This window comes from Psammomys obesus, unplaced genomic scaffold (genome assembly GCF_907164565.1).
Source record: "Psammomys obesus unplaced genomic scaffold, mPsaObe1.curated_primary_1811, whole genome shotgun sequence".
NCBI classification, from domain to species: Eukaryota; Metazoa; Chordata; class Mammalia; order Rodentia; family Muridae; genus Psammomys; species Psammomys obesus.
Window position 1 is genome coordinate 9804965 of NW_026591918.1, and position 14029 is coordinate 9818993.

The window sequence follows — 14029 nt, forward strand, 5'->3', positions numbered from 1 at the left end:
AGTATTATTATGTATTGTGCTTGGTAGTGGGGATTTGAGATATTTACAACACAATCCTTATATGTTCAATGTTTTGTACATTTGAGGCAAGGGGGAAAAACTAATGAAATAATTATAAACTATAATAACTGCTCTTACTTGTATGTGAGTTGAGCTATACAGTCATGGAGGAAGGACCCATTAAACAAGTAGAAGAAAACATCACAGAGAGATGAGAACAAATTCTTAAAGTTTGACTAGTGGCAGTAGATGTAAACTGTTAAACAAGGCAGGGAGTGCCTGTTTATTTGTGCCTGTTTATAATCATGCCTGTTATTTGTTGAACGTCTTGTAATTCTGCAAGAATTATACTTATGGTTAAACAGACAGAAATGTAATGGTGTAACTTAAAAATCCATTTAAAAGTGGATTTTTGGATAGATAGATAGATAGATAGATAGATAGATAGATAGATAGATATGAGACAGAGGCCAATAATAAAAGATTAATATAGAAACTAATCAGTATGCATTTGAGTGTTCTGTGTATAGTTATCTTAATTTTTCTATTTAAAAAGATGCAGTCGGAAGTTTTTTGGTTTTGATACACAAATGAAATTCTCTACTGTTCTAAAATAAAATAACCCATAAGAAGGGGAAAGGAAACAGATAAAATTAGAAATGAATGGTACTTTTTATAAAGAAAAGACATTTGTTAACCCACAGTTTTGGAGGTTTCAAGGATCTCTTAGCCTTTCTGAAAACGACATCATGGAATGGAGAGTCAGAGAGATACCACATGGTGAGACAGGAGACCAAAGAAACATAGAAAGGGCTTTTCTTTAACAACCCTCTTCTGAGTATCAGCTAAGGACCCAGGAGAACTACATTAATGCCCCTAAGAACAGGATTCACAGTGACCTTCTAATAAGATTAGTCGCTTAGTGGTTTTAAATGACCTCCCATCTGTGCCACTCTGAGGACCAGTCTCCCAGCACACGAACCGATGAAGGATGCAGTCAAATCACAGCAGTTTATAGCACCCAAAACTGGAAAGCAAAATGTTCCTTGATGGTATGTTTAAGTCACATAATAGCACTTAGTAACAGTCATGAGAAAGTGTGAACCTACAACAACCTCTTGGGACTTTTGAGACTTTTTAAAATTTTTAATGAAAAGTCAACCTGAAAGAACACAGACTGTATGGGTCTGTCCACATGACTTAAAGTTGTGGATTGGGAAATAGTAATTGCTAGTGTTAGAGTCAGTGAGGATAAGGGGTAACTATAAATGGATAGTGAAAGTTCTGTTTTTGTAATGAACATTTCTGTCTTGTTTGGTGTTGGTTACAGGTATATATGTGTGATTAAATGATGTAAAATGGCACACACACACACACTTTTAATTTAAATTTTTATTTTTTATATTAGTTACAGTTTATTTACTTTGTATCCCAACTGTAGTCCCCTCCTTTATTCCCTCCCAATGCTACCCTCCCATGCTCCCTCCCTCATCTCCTCCCTGCCAATCTCTTAGTCCACTGATAGGGAGGTCCTCCTCCCCTTCCATCTGACCCTAGCTTATCAGGTCTCATCAGGACTGGCTGCAATGTGTTCCTCTGTGGTCTAGCAAGGCTGCTTCTCCCTTGGGGCGAGGAAGGGGGGAAGTCAAAGAGCCAGTCGATGAGTTCATGTCAGAGACAGTCCTGTTCCCCTTACTAGGGAACTCACTTGGATACTGAGCTGCATTGGGCTACATCTGAGCAGGGTTCTAGGTTATATCCATGCATGGTCCTTGGTTGGAGAAACAGTCTCAGAAAAGACCCCTATGCCCTGGTATATTTGGTCCTTGACACACACACACACGTTTAACACTATTAATAAATATACTGGTTTTAATAATGTAGTATAGGGCATATAAAATGTGATTATTGTGGGGAAATGTATAAAAGGTATAATGAACTTTGGCATGCTATTTCTTTTGAGTATCACAAAAATTTATTTAGCAAAAAGTTTCGTATGAAAATATACATGACCCAATTCTACATCACAATCAAACAGGTCCTTTAAGGAGGGATGCAGATGCTTCTATTCAACAGACATCGTTTAGACTCTTTCCAAGGCTTCTAACATGATGATGCTGTTTCCTCGTATGACCACCATTTCTATGTTATTCTGTTGCCCACTAGTTGCCATTTCCACACACTCATCAATCACAAGATTCATAAAGGGATCAAAGCCCCGAAGTATTCCTTGTACATGTCTGCCACCATTTAACTTTAACGATAACTTCTTGTCCATAAATTTCTTCAGTTCGGGAGGGTGGGCCTTACTCATGGCGACTCCTCAGCGGGCTCGGCACCTGGCATGCTATTTTTATGACATCCTGTCAATATTTAATTTCTTCAAAATGAAAAGATTTACAAAGCATAAAGGAATTATGAACTAGAAGCATCTGAATGTTGTGAACAAATGCATTAATATGCTTTTAACATTTTTAGATATAGAAAAACAAGGCTATGAAGCAATAAAGGATGAATACCTTTTAAATTTAGTTTTTATTTTTAGCAGGCATAAAAGAGGCTTATTCTAAGGATGTAGCCACTTAACTGTTCCAAACTGGACAGAATTTTACTCTGTAGCCCAGGCTGGCCTAACACTTGTAATGGTCCTCCTGCCTCAACCTCTGGAGTGCTGGGATTGCAGGCGGTCAGCTGCCATGCCTACCCATTTTAGTGTACTGACTTTCTCTTCTGTAGGAACTTAGGACTTGGCTTTTGTTCAGATTCCCCCAACACCACTAACGGAAGCCTTCTTACTGCTTCCCCATTGTCCTGCCGTAGTTGTCAGGTTCATTTTAGCTTCATCAGTCCTGTTTTTTACAGTGGGTGCTAATAAATAGCACTTTTGTTCTTTGCAACTTGTTGTTTCCCTTAGAATTAATTAATTACCATCCTGTGTTCCTTGCTGTAGAGTTGAAAAATAGATGCACATGGACCATATGAATCATCTTGGTGTACTTTCAGGTGTGATACATGAAATGTGGTTTTGCCTTCCCAAATGTCCCTAGCAAGGGAAAACTCTTAAGATCATAAGGAGTCTCATTATTTCTTCATAATGAGCAACATTATTAAAACCAGTGGGTTAGTTCAGGCACAGACAGTATGTTTCGGAATAATTATGACTTTTTTTATGTTAATGACTGTTAATATTAAGTGGGTCCTTTAGAGTTTCTGAAAGAGGCCTTGGTGTTCAGTTTTCAGCTGACATAACCAAGGTAGAGTGTGCTATTTTTTAATTACAAGTATTACTTTAAAGTATACTTTTTGTTTGTTTGTTTGTGTCTGTGCACATGTATGTGCATAAGGAGGTCAGAAGGTATCTTGTGGGATCAGTTCTCTCCTACTATATAGAGTCTAGGGAATGAACACAGGTCATTAGGCTTAGTGGCACGTGCCTTTCCCTCCTAAACCAACCTGCTGGTTTTATAAATATTACATTTATTGTTGAATGTTGTTGATGTGAGAGAGACTTGATTTGGGGATGTTTTGGTTTTGGAAGACATTTACGTAAATGATATGAATTTGTAAATTTATTGGTGGACCTGACCTGTTGGTATGTTTCTACATGTGTTTGTTGGTCATGACGCCGTACCTTACAGTGGGAATTCAGAATTAACGTAAATGTATGTTCGTTGCTTACTCTTCACCACTATTAGTTCATACAATGTATTTCATTGGTTTTCAGGTTCTTGAAGAAGCAGAGGCTCAACATTTGTATCAGTCCATTTTACCTGACATGGTGAAAATTGCACTCTGTCTGCCAAATATTTGCACCCAGGTTAGTAAATGTAACTTCTCAGTGCTTTCTTTGAACTCAGATGGCTGAGGTGGGAAAGGAGATGGTGCTAAAGAATGTGGCAGCTTTGCTGTCATGGAAAGGTTAGAGGCTGGAGAGGACACTGCGGAAAACCATTAAAGATGCAGCATTCAATTTAGAGCTTCCTTTGTTGCTATTGCCGTTTGTTTACCCAGACCCCTTTTCCTCCATTTGTTTAAACAATGTCTTTTAAAAATCATTATTTAAAACAAACTACTGGTTTGGTGTATTTTTTTTTCAAGATGTTTAATACTACCTACATTTCCCTCACCTTCCTACAAAAGTGATAATATCACTCTTAACAGTTGAACTCATGGCACTTTTTAAACATTTAAAACTAAGAGAAAAAAATACATTACATCATTTTGTTTGGAATGCATTAATTACACATTGCTCCCTAACTGATAACCTCAACACTCAGTGACTTAAAATAATAGTTATGCACCATCTTAGTTTCTGTTGGTCACGAAATTAAGAGCAACTTGTTGAGTAAGTTGTAGCCCATAGTCTCTCTTGTGGTTGTAGTCAGGGTGTCAGCGAGGCTTGTGGCCATCTAAAGGCTTGGCTGGGGATCACTTACCCCTTTGCAGGAGGCTTCACTTGGGCCTTTCCATATGCTAGTTAGGTGTCCTCAATGTTTGGTAGCTGACTTCCTCAGTGCACATGAGAGTGGAGGGAAGCTGCAGTGCCTTCTAGGGCCAAATTCCATCCTGTGTCACTTCTATTTTTCTGCCTATTGGAGCTATTCATTTAGTCTAAACCATACTCAAGGGGGAGGGAAATAGACTCCTCCAGTTTTTTAAAAATGTAATCTTTATTTTTTTAATTTCATAGATGTATTTTAATCATACTGTCATTTTCCCAACAGCTACCTTTCTGATAACCTCCCTGTTGCCCTCCCAACATCATATAATTATTATTTTTTTTCTTTTTTATAATCCACTAAGTCTAATTAGTGCTGCATATGTATATATGGGTGTGGAGTGTCCATTGGAGACTTCTTAAAGGAGAAGTATTAAGGAACTTGTGAACATACTTTTAAACTTCAGAGAAGGTTGCAGTTTTACTCTTCATAGTTTTTTGTTTTATTTTCCCCATGTGTTTTCTTCACCACAGTGGCCTGGATTTTGTCTTTGCCTTCTATTTCTAGGGCTAGCTCCCTGTACTTTGATGCCAGCCAGGATTCTACTAACACTTGCTCCCTGGGGTCCTTGTGGATATTTTAGGCAGAGACATTTTTGGATGTATGGGATGATAATCATTGCACACCTAAAACAATCACAGTCTTTGGGGATAGCTCAGATAGCCTAAACATGTCCAATGTTTAGGCCGTGTTCTCTTCAGTCAAAAGCCAGTGAGTGTTTGTCATTATGCCGTGCTTATTAGCATTTTACTGTGCTGTTTCCAAGGCTGCCTAACTTTGGTGTCACCTCAGCAATGTATTGTGTCTGAAATTAAGTTTATGGTTATTAGATAGAGAAATTTATTTTTAAACCGCTTTTGTTATTTGTCTTAGAAGTTGTTTGCTGATATTCCTTCTGCATCCTTTTCCCTTATTCTTCTTGCCTGTTGACGCTCTACCTACTTTCCAGGTGTCTTTTGCTACTTCTTCTGAACGCCTTCCTTGCTTTTACCAGTGAAACTGAATAATCTTGTAGTATTCAACTCGCATTTCCCACATTGCTTTGACTCAGGACTTTTCCTGTTTTCTTCCAATAGGTTATGTTCTCCTGGAAGGGAGATCCTCTTTGTGTCACTGAGTTTTATGAGAAGCTTATTTAGTTAAATGCTCTTTTAATCCAATGTTTGGCTCATAAAGACAGTGCCTACTTTTTAGACATGGATGGTGCACTCCTTTGCTGCATTCTTATATGCTGTAGGAGAGGTTTCCATGTCTTATTTTATGAACTGTTTATTCCTTAAATTAATAAGCTATAATAAGTTGCTAAGTAGAGTTACATCAAATAATATCTGTCTGGCTTTTTATCCTGGCTTAGAATACCTTCATTCTTCCATTACTATACTGATGGGAGAAAGTTTTAGTTTACATGCTCTGTTCTTTAGAGAAAAGTCATTCCCTGTTATGAAAAATTAACATTTTAATTTAACACTCTAAGGAAGAACTATGTTTTTGAAGTTAAATTGCTCATGCTTGTATTTAGTGATTTGCCACATTAGCACGCTACATCAAATTTAAAAGATGAATCTTAGGTTCCTAAAAAGAAAATCAAAGGGATCAAAGTTTGGGGCTTTTGAAATTTCTTGGTTTATAGTAGTTAGCCTCCTAACGTCTTCTAGCTAGGGCTTGGCGGTAAGATTTCTGCTCTCATTTCACTAAGTGTGAGCTTTGATGCATCTCTTCTCACCAAGAGAACAGAAATTACTTACTCTTTAAAAAAAAATCTATTTGACAGAGGAGATGAAAAATATTTGTGTGTCAAGTCAGTTAAGCCTAAAACATTATTTTCATGGATATCTTGGTAAATTACAATTAAAAGTTAGAAACAATCATGAGTATGTTTTATGCCATTTATTTTCTGTTGTCTTGCCTGACCTCAAACCTAGGTTGTAAATAAATGTTTTGGAGAGAAAGTAGAGGTCAGTGTGAACTTTGTGATTCCTCTGCCTTGTAAGAGATGACAACTACAGCCTGGTGTGTAAAAGTAATTTCTTTACTTTTCCTTTGTTTGCTTACCTTTGGATTTTTTTGGAATTGAATTGTAAATCTAACTTTTTCTTCTTGCCACCAAACTTGTTCTTGTGCCAGCGTGTTTTTCCTGTTGCTTAGGAAAATGTAGCTCTGCTGTCCTAGTTAGGTGGTGGTGCCTAGGGTGTGATCAGGATGGTTCATTTGAGGCAGCTGGCTTGAGATTTGTGTATTGCTGACTGGGAGAAGGAAAGATCTCTACAACATTAAGGGCACTATTTTAAACTTAACTTACGGGAAGCTGGTAGATGATAGTCTTTCATTTTACCAGCATGTCGGTAAAGCCACCGTTTTAGCACTTAAATTAGAACACAACACATTGACTACAATGCTCAGGTCCTATGCTTACAGGTCGTGATGTATGGGTTGGCACAAGAAGACACTTTAGAGTCAAGACTGAAGGAAAATGTCCTACATCATCCTTGACTTGGGGTGTCTTATTACATAAAATATGCCTTTGGTTTTACAAGTTACATAGAGTTCTGTGTGGCAGATTTCACATGTTCTGTTAAATGCTTTAGTAAAATTAGATTTGGTTCTCATAAAGAAATTAATAATAGGCAGTTTGATTTATAATAGGGAAACGACTTATTTATTTGATCATATTAATTGTTTTATCTAGGACTAGGAAAACATACTTCATCCCACCATTTTTAATATAAGAATGTAACTCATTTTAATAGTGAAATTGACTGTTCCATTTTTATTCCATCTTGTTTTAATTTTCATTACAAGGGTAATTTGTTAATGTTTATTTTCTGAGGCAGTCTTAGTTTTCAGTGGTAAGTAATGTTTTGTGTCCTCTTCAGTGTCATTATTGATTAGAAAACTGAACCTTGTTGAATGAGTACATTTTCCCAATCATCTCTGATAATCAGCCCTTGACTTTAACAGGATTGCTGATTTAAGGACTCAAGAGTGCCTTGAAATTATTCCTGCCTTAATTTAGAAAATGCAATTTGGTACCTCTGTCTTCAGAATTGCTAAACTAATTATTGCTTTTCTCATCTGTATTTTGTTTTCCTTCATCAGCCACTACCACTTCTGAAACAGAAGATGAATCATTCTATTACAATGTCGCAGGAACAGATCGCCAGTCTTTTAGCTAACGCTTTCTTCTGTACGTTCCCCCGACGGAATGCCAAGATGAAATCAGAGTATTCTACTTACCCAGACATTAACTTCAATCGGTATGTTTTCAGAGAGAACCTCATGAAGGGTGGAAAGAACGAGTATTTTTGAGTGATTTGAATACTGTATTCTGCTCACGTCTTACAAAAGCAGAGTGCTCTGAGAATGCTCAAGAAATGAAAGACAAAACAAAGTCCCTTTTCCCTATGCTTCTAGAAGATCAAGTATGATAAACCATTTTCTAAACCAATTATGTATTACTCTCCTCTCCCTTCCTTTCTCTTTCACTCCCCGCCTTCTTTCTTTCCTCCCTCCGTCGCTCCTTTCTTCCTCCCTTGAGTGCTGGTTTGTATATACTTTATAACTTATGGCAGTTCAGAAGTGTGTGTGTGTGTGTGTGTGTGTGTGTGTGTGTGTGTGTGTGTATTCTGTCCTAAGTGAGATATGGCTAGCCACTTGATTGAATAAGAAAAATGGTCAAAGTATGTGGTGGGTGGCTGACGTCAATAAATTGAATAAGCCTTCTTTCTTTTATTTATTGTTGTGTTTTTCCAGGCCTGCTTAGTTATGTTAAATACCTCTGACCTTTTCCCCTGCTTGCCTTTTTCAGCCTGAACGTTTATATAAAGGCTTCCAATGTGATTAGCATTGATGCTTCTGAAATCACATGGAAACTAGATGGTCAGAGATAAATTGTGAGTCTCAGCAGTGGGCAGCCCAGGAGGCTTTTACATCTGCCACTTCCCTGAATTGAAAATGCTGCTGGGGCCATATGGCAGAGTGCCTCATAAAGGAGCCAGGAAACTTTCTGGCTAGATCCCATAGTATCATTTGCTTGTGCTTTAAAGTGGAGGTTATAGTACTTTCGACTTGATTTACTATATACCAATGGCATTGATTCTTAATTTAAAGCTGTGTGTCTGTGAGAGAGTGAGAGAGAGAGGGTGTGTGTGTGTGTGTGTGTGTGTGTGTGTGTGTGTGTGTGTGTGAAATCTAATTCCAATAATGTTTTTCAGTATTTCCACTCATGGGAAGGTTTCATTTAACCATGTTTCTATATAAGTATGGAAGGAAAAACACACATTAATAACTATCTGACCCTTTGCTGACTTCTTCCCTTGACAATGCAAAATGTTTCTTTTTTGTTTGTTTAGAACAAAGTTAGGTTGCCTGACTAGCTTTTTTCTGTTGGCTTTTAAAAAATTAATCTGTAATTATCATGTAATGAGATGTGTAAATGTGTATCCTGCATGGCCAAGGATTATTATGGCCTGGCTTATGTACAAACTTGCATATATATTTCTGACTGAAAAATGCACTTCAGATATATATTCTCAGAACTTTGAAATATCTACATTAGACAAAAAGGGGTTGGGAAGTTTAAAATTGGGTGATACTTGAAAACTGTTAGTGACCCCCTCTTTCTCTCTCTCCTTGAATGTCTTTCTGTCCTTGCATCTGTCTCATATCCTCTCAATTCCCAGGCCCATGTCTGTCAGGCTTGTATATCATTCCTTTGTTTTTTTTTTTTTTTTTTTAAGATTTATTTATTATTTATACAACATTCTGCCTGCACACCAGATCTTACTATAGTTGGTTATGAGCCAGCATGTAGTTGCTGGGAATTGAACACAGGACCTTTGAAAGAATGAGGGTTCTTAACCTCTGAGCCAGCTCTCCAGCCATTGTATATCATTCTTATGATAACATTTTTCATGTCTATTTCCTATAAATTCTACTATTTTTTCCACGATGCAAAAATAGAGTAATTCATTTTATTTGAGTGGTTATGCAGAGTGGAAACAAACTGGAGAATTGTCAACAAAGATTTTAAACCTGTTTCTCCTGATTGACTGTACTTATGCACAGAGAGAGAGAGAGAGACAGAGACAGAGACAGAGACAGACACACACAGAAAGAGAAAGTGTGTGTGAGAGAGAACCTTCTTAGCCCTGTGAGAAAATGAGAAATGCAGGATATGATGGTGCACATCTTTAATGTCAGCTCTCTGAGGCAGATATTAATGAATAAGGCAAATGGATCTTTTTTATTAAGGCAAATGGATCTTTTTTATTTTTTGAGGCCAGCCTGGTCTATGTAGCAAGTTCCAGGCCAGCCAGGGCTGTATATGAAGGAGGAGGAGGACCATGATGACTGAAGTGGCTCAGTAAGAAAGGTGTTTGACATACAATCCTGATATCTGAGTTAGTTGCCCTAATCCCATAGTAGAGGGGAAGAACCGGCTTCCAAAGTTGTCCTCTAACCTCTGTACACCGTGACATTTGTGCAGTTGTACACACATTCTTATGCGTGCACACACATAAGAATAAGTTTTTAGAAAGAAAACTGGCATTTACATAAAAGAATATGAGAAAGCTTATTGGTTACACAGTAATTTGAATTGGGCTTGGAATAGTGAGTAAATGTAATACATTCAAATACTGCTTGATTTATACTACTGAAACTTAGAATTTGAGGTTGGGTGGTTGGCTGGCTAGTTGGTTCTTTTGAGACATTGTCATGTAGCTCAGGCTAGCCTTGAACTCACAAAACTCTAGATCTTCATGCAATCCCAAGTGCTGGCATGATCTGCCATGAACTACCGTGCCCAGCTCTGTACCTTTAAGATTTAAGTTTGTAAAATAAAATGTTACATTTGTTTGTACTGGTAATAATAACCATATAATGTTCTAGAAAAGTTCATATTGCTAGGATAATAAGTCTGTGATCCCAGGGAACTACTAAGGTTAATAATTTACAATTATGGTAATGAAATGTGAGAGCTTTTATGTGATTTTATAAGAACCTGACAATATATGGGACATTTTTCCTTTTGGGGAAATTATTCAGTAAGGGCAGTAGTCATTTTCTCCTCTTTCTGTAATAGTCATATAAAAGAACTTCTCCCCTTAGTTGAATTGAATAGTACATCTGTTTGTCCCTAAGGAAAAAAAAAAAAAAAAAAAAGGCGGCTATATATACATACTCCTTTCTTCTATTAAGTAGTAATTTTAGAAAGGGATTTTGTATAGAAACCAAGGTATTCATTTAGTAAACATGTTTATTGATGTAGGATGTTTGTGACTTCTTCATCTCCACTGTCGTTTTTATTTAAACAGACTGTGTAGTTGGAGTAGTACAGAAGAGATCAGGCTGAAATCTTTTTAGTCTCCTTTTAGCTGCCAGTTAGATGTAAGCATGTTTATAGTAAGTATTTTAGAACAACAAATCTGAAATGAATAAAAGTTATCTTATATGTACTGTTAAATTATTTTTTAGAGCAGACCATATGTTAGGTAAAATACTGTACAGTATTGGCATCCCTTTTAGGTAATGATCATACAAATTATTTCTCTAGAAGTTGACTCTGAATTCAGATCCTTCTATGTAGACTCCTTCTCTGTATTTCCTTTCCATTTTCTTACATTTTCTGTGAATTGTCTTGCCCCTTTCTATATTCTTACATAAGATTGTTCTTCTAATCATGAAAAATGGTACCCATTTTACCACTTACTAGAGAAGATTTTTACTTGAAGGCTTTCTGGATTTAAAAGCAGAATATATGACTAGGGGCAGAGAATCTTCATTATTTATAGCCACTGAATCTTCACATGCTTTTTAAATGCCTTTGGAAAGCTAGGTCTTATGCCCAAAAATGTGCTTTTGTGTGAAGGCTTATAATGAAACTACTTACTCAGGTCATATGCTTCTAAAGCCCTGCATTTCTCCGGATAAATTGAATTACATGTTAACAATAACAATGCCATGCCATGACAAAGAAAACAGAATTAAACAGTGCAAATCGGGGTTGCTGAATACTGGGCAGTACAGAGAAGGCTTGGGTTTTGCTACCAAGCAAAGGATCTGTATTAACTCAGAATGCTAAAACAAACTCTGTTTGGCTCAAACAACAGAATTTATTTTTTGACAGTTTGGGGGGGCCTAGACATCCCTGATCAAGATGCTGGTGATTGAGTTTGAGGTGAGGTTTCCTCGTGTCTTGTAGACCATGCCTTCTCCCAGTCTCACCTGCTGCCTCTTCTTTTTATAAGGGCCCTAATCCTACAGGATTTAGACTCTTCTCATCTCATCTCAGCCTTTTCCACGGCCTCACAGGCCTTATCTCCAAATAGAACTTTGTTGGGAATTTTGTATTCAATACATTAGGAATATTAGGAAAACAGAAACACCCAGTTTAGAACAGAATCTGTTTAATTACCAAAGACTGCTCATTCAGTTCCCAGTTTCTTGTCATAGCCGTCTGTGTCTTGACTCTCATACTTCCTCACTTTATTATAAATACTCAGGATGACGATTTTTCTGAGATGCCATTTTTTTTTTTTTTTAGTCACATAACTGCTTAGTAATATTGTGCATTATAAAAAGCACGTGCCATGAAGACATTAACTGCCTGGCCCTAATTGACACTGGGGATGTGACAGTGCCTTGTTCCTGAGGAAAAGGTGGAAGAAGAGCACCACTGTGAACTCAGCTGCTCTGAAGGAGCTGTTTGCAGCCAGGTTAATTTTTTCCTAGGTGCCTTTTGAATCCACATCAGTTTTCTGGCTCTCCAAAGTTCCAGGACTGCCTTCTGGAAGAATTTGTTTTTAGTGTTTGATTGAGAATAGAAATTTGGTGTCTATGAATCACAAAGACGTTTTAACCCTTTACTCGTGGATACTTTCAGGTTGTTTGAAGGACGCTCATCACGAAAACCAGAGAAGCTGAAAACGCTCTTCTGCTACTTTCGAAGAGTCACAGAGAAAAGTAAATTCCTTTCATTCATTACTATAATTTTTCTTGCTGATGGTGAAAAGTCAAATCAAATAACCTAAGAAATTTGTATTTTGCAGTATAATTGCTCAAAGATATTTAGATAGTGATGATTTAATGTGATATCCTAGATTTTACAGGATGTTTATGTGTAGACATAAATGTGTACTGTAATAGCTGAAATTAGACCTGTGTACTTTGAAATACACACCCAACGGTTGTTGTGACTCAAAATGACTTTCAAAGGAAAGTAAAATGACTGGAAAATACACTAAGGATGCTTTTTATTTAAAGAAGCATTAGCTAGCTTAATTTTCATAGGTCAAGTCATTCATTTTTCCTCTCATTCCTCTCTTTCCTATCCCGCTGTCCTAGTTTGATATCTGTAACTATGATAAACATTATAGCAGCCTGGGGAAGAGGGTTACTTTAGCTTACACTTCAGGTCACAGTTCATCACTAAGGGAGTTCAAGCAGAAACTGAAATAGAAGCCATGGTGGATCACTGCTTACAGGCTCAGTTTCTTCTATAGCCTAGGCTCACCTGCCCAGGTCCTGCCCAAAGTAGGCCAGACCTACCATTCAATCATTAAGCAGGGTGGTCGCCCACAGACATGGCCACAGACCAGTTTGATCTGGAGAATTCCCCAACTGAAATTCCTTCTTCCAGCTTGTCTCTAGTTTATATCAGCATATCCACTTAAGCCCTGCTCAGGGTGCTTCTGACGCTGAGTCACACTTAGTGTACACATGTCTGTCTTTCTCTGTGGGCCTTTCTATTTCACTTTTCCTGAAGCAGATTATAATCTATGAGAGAATTATAACTACTTCATAGGTAGATGCAGCTATTAAGCAAGAAGATACATGCTTACTATGTTAACTATTACCAGTAGGTAGACTTTCTTACAAGGTACAAGAAAACCAGATTTGCTGAAAAAGTCAGGTCTCTTCTGGTCAAGTAAAATTAGCTTTCTTCCTTTCTAGTCCTCCAGCTTGTGGGATTGTCTTAAATCACATCTTGAAGTCATTTTAAGGTCATTTACCCCTTTAAATACAGTGTTGCTAAATGTTGGTCAGATTTGTAGAACGAAGTCTAGTGAAGAAGATTTGGTATTTAAAGGGAAAACCGTATTTTTTCTTAATAAAATAGTGTTTATAGCTTACTTAGTTTTGCACCCTGTACTGAAAGAAATATTAAGAAAAATGCAGGATTGTTCAGTCTTATTAAAATACACAACTAAATTAGAATTTGTGATGATTTGTTTAAAATGTGACCTATGATCTGGGGAGTTTATAAAGGTCTGGTAAAGATCTTAGCTGATTCCCTAGTGCCCATGTGAAAAAAAGCCAGAGTGGTGGTTGACACATGTAATCCCTGCAATGGAATGAGACAGGCTATCTTCTGTGTTCTCTGGCCAGCCAACCGAGCATACCTGACGAGCTACCAACCTAGCTTATTAGGCCAGTGAGAGACTCTGTCTTGAATGAACGAACGGGCAAATGAACGAACGAACAAATGAATAGAAGTTGGCATTGCCTAAGGAATACCATATGTTCTCTGG

General features: G+C 37.3%; 2 protein-coding genes across 6 annotated transcripts in view; one reads left to right on the top strand and one right to left on the bottom strand.

Annotated features, from left to right (window-relative positions):
• The window catches only part of Parg (poly(ADP-ribose) glycohydrolase), a 105382-nt gene that overhangs the window by 43125 nt on the left and 48228 nt on the right, over nucleotides 1-14029 (top strand). For all 5 annotated transcript variants that reach the window (XM_055612334.1, XM_055612330.1, XM_055612333.1 and 2 more), the window contains 3 exons: nucleotides 3725-3817; nucleotides 7596-7753; nucleotides 12382-12461. In XM_055612334.1, the coding sequence (XP_055468309.1) occupies nucleotides 3725-3817; nucleotides 7596-7753; nucleotides 12382-12461 (331 nt within the window). The remainder of the gene's footprint in view (nucleotides 1-3724; nucleotides 3818-7595; nucleotides 7754-12381; nucleotides 12462-14029) is intronic.
• LOC129680637 (small nuclear ribonucleoprotein G-like) lies at nucleotides 2065-2333 on the bottom strand. The gene has a single exon (XM_055612341.1). The coding sequence runs from the start codon at nucleotides 2312-2314 to the stop codon at nucleotides 2084-2086; it is 231 nt and encodes a 76-aa protein (XP_055468316.1). The 5' UTR covers nucleotides 2315-2333; the 3' UTR covers nucleotides 2065-2083.

Bases quoted from the DNA above. Each gene is read 5' to 3' on its own strand.
- LOC129680637 (XM_055612341.1), bottom strand. From the start codon at position 2,314: ATGAGTAAGGCCCACCCTCCCGAACTGAAGAAATTTATGGACAAGAAG.